Source organism: Raphanus sativus, chromosome 9 (assembly GCF_000801105.2).
Source record: "Raphanus sativus cultivar WK10039 chromosome 9, ASM80110v3, whole genome shotgun sequence".
NCBI lineage: Eukaryota > Viridiplantae > Streptophyta > Magnoliopsida > Brassicales > Brassicaceae > Raphanus > Raphanus sativus.
The window spans coordinates 13,966,830-13,972,049 of NC_079519.1; the positions used below are offsets into that span (position 1 = coordinate 13,966,830).

Consider the following 5,220-nt stretch of genomic DNA (forward strand, 5'->3'; position numbering starts at 1 on the left):
TCATTTTCCTATAGCAGAAGGAAAATTTTGTTTTTGTCTAGACCCACCGGTGAATTATATGAATAAAAATTCAGCAACATCTAAAGGTTCTTCCATGAGCTTTGGGTGAACTGAAAGCCCTTTCTAAAAAAAACATTATCCACTAAAACGGACACTCCAAAATTTTAGCAAAGACCCCAGAAAGTGACACAGTATTTGACATCAGCTCCACTAAGAGAAAATATCGTACCTAGAACAAAAGAGAGTGTACATGACAAAAATTATGACTCTACTCAGTGTATACCAGCCAGAAATTGTTTATCTTTTTTGAACAACTCCGCCAGTAACTGATAATATCTAAATTAACCAACTCTTATAAAATAAATATGCTTAGTAGATTTAAAAAAAACTGCAATGATAGGAAAAATAGTTCTCACCATTAATCATTAAATCAATAGAATAAAAAAACAAAAGGCAGTATGAGAATATAATATAGCCTACTATCCTTGATATGTAAGTATATAAATCGAAGTTTCTGGGATGTCACCAAAATATTTCCAAGAGATTTAAGAGAAAGCATCTGCCCGGAACAATTCCTTAGTTGACCTTCATCGTTTACATCCATCACTTAAGTCTATTCTTCTGTGGACCATCAGTGAGAAAAAATGGGTTTGTCAACTTCATACAACAAAAGTATTTGTAGATGAGGCAAATTGTTTCCTCTAACAACGTTCAGCAAATCAGAATGAGCTATTTACTCTTAACCATAAACCCAAAATGCTTAGCGCAGCAGTTATAATCATCATCACATGACAAACTTCATTCCAACAGCTGGGGCATAACCATCTTCTCTCCAACAGGTTAAATAAACAGTATAGCAAGAGCAAAAAGCAAATTTCTCTTCCTTATCAATGGGCTTAGCAGTTGGTCCGAATCATATGATTTGCAGAACACAAAACAACACATACGTAATTGGCAAACCAAAAACAGAGTTTATTATAATGCTTACAGTGTTTTTCTTAGAAATGATGAAAATTGACAATTGAAGAAAGAAGATGAAGACAATAAGAGTTTGCTTACGATTGAGATCAGAAAATGGTTTAAAACTTTGTAATCGTAATCGTTTAACTACGCTTAACTAAGGACGTATTTCCTTTTTCAATTGTTTTCCAAAAATAAAGACATAAAAAAAAGCAAATAACCAAATCTTTTACAAAAAATATACTGAGTTTACGTTAGAAACGTTTCAGAAACGTTTCCAAAACCTAACTACGCCGTCTCCACAAATCTTTGCCGTCCCCACCGACTCTGAAACGTTTCGGAAACGTTCCCACACCGTCCCCACCACGTCCCCATCCCTGAAACGCCGCTGGTACGTGATACGGCAGTGAATTGCCGTCCCCGTGCTTCATAGCTTGAAAGTAACCACCTCTGCAGTAACAATCCAAGCTTGGTCATGGAACCAAATAGATGCTGCCGGTGAAAAGACTGTTATTAGGAAAAAAGAAGCTAACCATCAATAGTTTACTAAGTTCAAGGTTTGTGATTATCTATCGGAACCGACTTGGATCACCAATTATAACAGCTCGAACATTGCTAGAAACATAAATAGCCAACTGTTCTTGCCACAAAACAAACAGTTGCTAGAAACAGAAACATTCATTAGAGAAAGAGTGGGCATGCTATAGGATGTCTTGTGTTTGTGTGGTTATAACTCGATTCCTTTTTCAGCATCCTTGCCAGAGAGAAGTGATGAAACATTATCCAGAAGAAAGCGGAGATCAAAAGGCACGTTTTCGAGCTCAATCCTTTCTGACTCAATCTTTGCCTGATCAAGAACCTCGTTTATCAACGATATGAGATCTTTCCCACTGCCGTGAGCGGTTTCAGCAGAGTCCATTTGTTTAGCGTCAAGATCAATGTCCATCAGCAACTTCAGCATCCCTGTGAAAAACAGCCCCTTACATGTTTTCAGCTCCAGAGAAACAAAATCCAAAAAAAAAACAATTATTAAGTTTGCTTGTTGTTTACCTAGAACACCAACCATTGGAGTACATATCTCATGAGAAACAGTGGCTAGGAACTGACCAATCACACACACACAACAAACATTTGATCAAAATCATAAGAACTTGATTAAGGGGGTAAATATATAGCACAAGAAGAAGAAAACTGACTTGTGACTTTGCGATATCAGCAGCCTCTGCACGAGCTTTAAGCTCCATCATTTTCTGAAAGTCCTCTTCAACTGTAGCAATCCGATTAATGGCTTCATTAAAGATCCGCATCTCTACACTTAGCCATAATAATATGTGATTCACAAGAAATCTGGATCCATATTTTTCAATCAGAATCTTACAAAAATGAAGATACATCACATAAACTCACTTAGCCACATATATAAAAGACATCTAACAAAATAACATGAAACAGACTGAAGGAGATATTGGATATACTCACTCATAATTATGTCGGTGAAGAGCATGTCCAAAAATCAAAATAGAACGTATTCATGTGAAATAAACATACCATAAAGATCATTCTAAAAAAAATTGGTTCACAGCTCCACATAAGCAAGAAAACAAAAACGATAAGAACAGAAAAAAAAGAATCAAAGAGGATAAAGATGTGACCGAAGCCAATAGTGTATTTGTGGTGAGTGATCCTGTTGTTCCTCGTCGCGAAGAAGGTGTTTGGTGAGATCGAGCTGCTGCAAGGTAGTTCGTGAAGAAGGTGTTTGGTGAGATCGAGCTGCTGCAAGGTAGCGATGTGAAAGTTGATCGGCGAAGACATGGGAGACATCATTGTTGAGCTGAGCCACTGGAGCCTTTCTGGTGGATAAAGCCGCTTTGGTTGCTATTTTTTTTTTTGAAAGAATGTTAAATTGTATTCCTCAAAAAAGCCTGTTTACAGTAGATGCAACCCTTAGTGTATCATCACACTTTACAAAAGCTCAGATAAAAAAAAAGAGAATTTAAACTCTAGTACTAAACCAATATTGTAATGCTTTTTCCATCCCCTTCACTTTCTTAGTCTTCAAAATGCTGAGCTTATTCCTTATGTCTTTGTCAATTAACTTCTTCAAAACATTCACAGGAAGTAGCTTCTCTCCATGTTTAACTTTGTTTCTTTCTCGCCATACATTATACACCCCACTCTGAAATGCATAGCGAAGACAGAACATCTTCATTTTTCCCAACCTCCTATTCTCCACCATATCCCGCATGATATCAGGCCAAGAACTGACATAAGCACTTCCCATAATACCTCTAGCAAGACTATCCCACACCTGAGTTGAGTATTGACAATCAAAGAACAAATGATTCCTACTCTCACTCGCACTCTTGCAAAGTACACAACCATCATCAACCATTGGGTTCCACTGAATAATTCTATCCATTGTGGATAGTCTATTCAATGTCGCCAACCAGACTATGAATGCATACCTTGGTGTGATCTGAGAGAACCAAATCCCCTTGGCCCATTCACAATTTTCAAAACTCTTGCGCGTTAGCCTCCATGTTTCTAGAGTAGAGAAAGAGGTTTTGAAACCCGAATCTCTTCTCCAAAGACTCAAATCCTCCATCTCAACATTTAAATTACCCCTCATGCTTCTCAACTCTTCCTCAATACTATTCAGAACCTCCCTCCTATGATTTCGTCTCCGACGAGAACAACTGAGAACATCTCCCACCGTAGCTTCTCTACGAATGCCCATATCTATAAAACCTCTCTCTCCCAAGCAATCATATAACACCCCATGAACACTCCAATTATCAAACCAGAAAGATGCATGACGACCATTCCCAATCTCCTTTCTATAAAACTTCTTAGCCAACTCTCTCAGCTTAAGTAGCTTCCTCCACATCCAAGACCCCGATTGAGTCTTCATTTTTACTTCCCAAAAACTTCTTTTCTTCAACAGATAAGTGTCAACCCATCTACTCCATAAAGAATCCCCCACCAACAACCTCCAAATAAGCTTCAGCCCGCAAACAATGTTTACTTCTTTAAGCGATCTCAGACCCAAACCACCTTCATCTTTTTCTCTACAGAAGTCTCTCCACGAAACCTTAGCTCCAGTGGTTTTGAGCGACGGACCAGACCATAAAAAAGCAGAGCAGAGTTGCTCCACTTCTTTGATACATGAACTTGGTAAACGGAAAGCAGCAGACCAAAAGTTTATAATACTCATAATGACCACCTTAATCAGTTGCAGTCTCCCCGCATAGGAAAGGAATCTACTTCTCCAAGAATTGATGTTACTTCTTATCTTCTCAACCAAAGGCAGATAATCTTGCCTTCTCATCACTTGGGTTATAAGAGGAAGACCCAAGTACCGCACAGGAAGCTTTCCAACAGAAAGAGGAGAATTTAAAAGAATTCTACTTCTCTCCACTGAAGACACTCCCGCCATGTAGATAGTAGACTTCTCGATACTGATCTTAAGACCAGACCAAGTTGCAAACTCACCAAACACTGCTAGAGCCCCTTCAACCGATTCTTTCTTCCCTTCCACAAACACCATCAAGTCGTCTGCAAAGCATAAGTGGGTAAGAGATAGAGCTTTACACTGAGGATGGAAACCAAACTGATTTTCCCGAGCCGCTTTATCAATCTTCATAGACAGCACATTCATACAAAGTACAAAAAGATACGGAGAGAGTGAACAACCCTGCCGTAGACCTCTTGAACTTTGGAAATACCCAGCTAAATCTCCATTCACCTGAACTGAAAAGGATGGGCTCGTGATACATAATCTGATCCAATGAGTAAACTTCATAGGAAACCCCATAGCAGTCAAACTACTCATGACGAAATCCCACTGCACCGAATCAAAAGCTTTGGAGATATAAATCTTCATTACGCACCTTGGAGAGATAGATTCCTTGTGATAATCTTTTACTAACTCTTAAGCCAAAAGAACATTTTCCATTAGCAATCTCCCTTGGATGAATGCAGACTGGTTCACGCTTATGATTCTGGTCAACAGCTTCTTTAATCTATTGGCTAAGATCTTAGAGACCACCTTATATAAGACATTGCAGCAGGCAATAGGTCTAAAATCCTTCATCTCCATCGAGTCTGTCTTTTTTGGGACCAGAGCTAATATCGTTGAGTTGACTCCTTTGGGAAGGAAACCATATTTGAAGACAGACTGTATAGCCACAACAAAATCATGCTCCAGAATCGACCAAGTGGATTTGAAAAACTCACAAGGAAACCCATCTGGTCCAGGCG

At 38.7% G+C, this 5,220-nt stretch overlaps 1 protein-coding gene across 3 annotated transcripts; it reads right to left on the reverse strand.

Annotated features, from left to right (window-relative positions):
- Positions 1-841: 841 nt before the first annotated feature.
- Positions 842-2,874, reverse strand: LOC108826376 (histidine kinase 2-like). Of its 3 annotated transcripts, none has more exons than XR_001945431.2 (5): positions 2,613-2,874; positions 2,157-2,269; positions 2,011-2,062; positions 1,494-1,923; positions 842-1,410 (listed from the first exon to the last, which is right to left on the reverse strand). XR_001945431.2 is itself a non-coding variant. In XM_018599764.2 (4 exons), the coding sequence occupies exons 1-4, from the start codon at positions 2,782-2,784 to the stop codon at positions 1,688-1,690; spliced, it is 573 nt and encodes a 190-aa protein (XP_018455266.1). In that variant the 5' UTR covers positions 2,785-2,874; the 3' UTR covers positions 1,454-1,687. The 3 variants fall into 3 exon arrangements, 1 of the variants encoding a protein (XP_018455266.1); XR_008938428.1 differs by having other exon boundaries at positions 2,440-2,870; XM_018599764.2 differs by lacking the exon at positions 842-1,410 and having other exon boundaries at positions 1,454-1,923.
- Between the last annotated feature and the right edge of the window lie 2,346 nt (positions 2,875-5,220).

Excerpts from the sequence above, each read along its gene's own strand:
- LOC108826376 (XM_018599764.2), bottom strand. The coding sequence starts at position 2,784 with ATGATGTCTCCCATGTCTTCGCCGATCAACTTTCACATCGCTACCTTG. Across the intron at positions 2,270-2,612 it reads CAAATACACTATTGGCTTCG|AGATGCGGATCTTTAATGAA; the intron begins GTCACATCTTTA and ends GGCTAAGTGTAG. Across the intron at positions 1,924-2,010 it reads TCCAATGGTTGGTGTTCTAG|GGATGCTGAAGTTGCTGATG; the intron begins GTAAACAACAAG and ends TGTTTTTCACAG.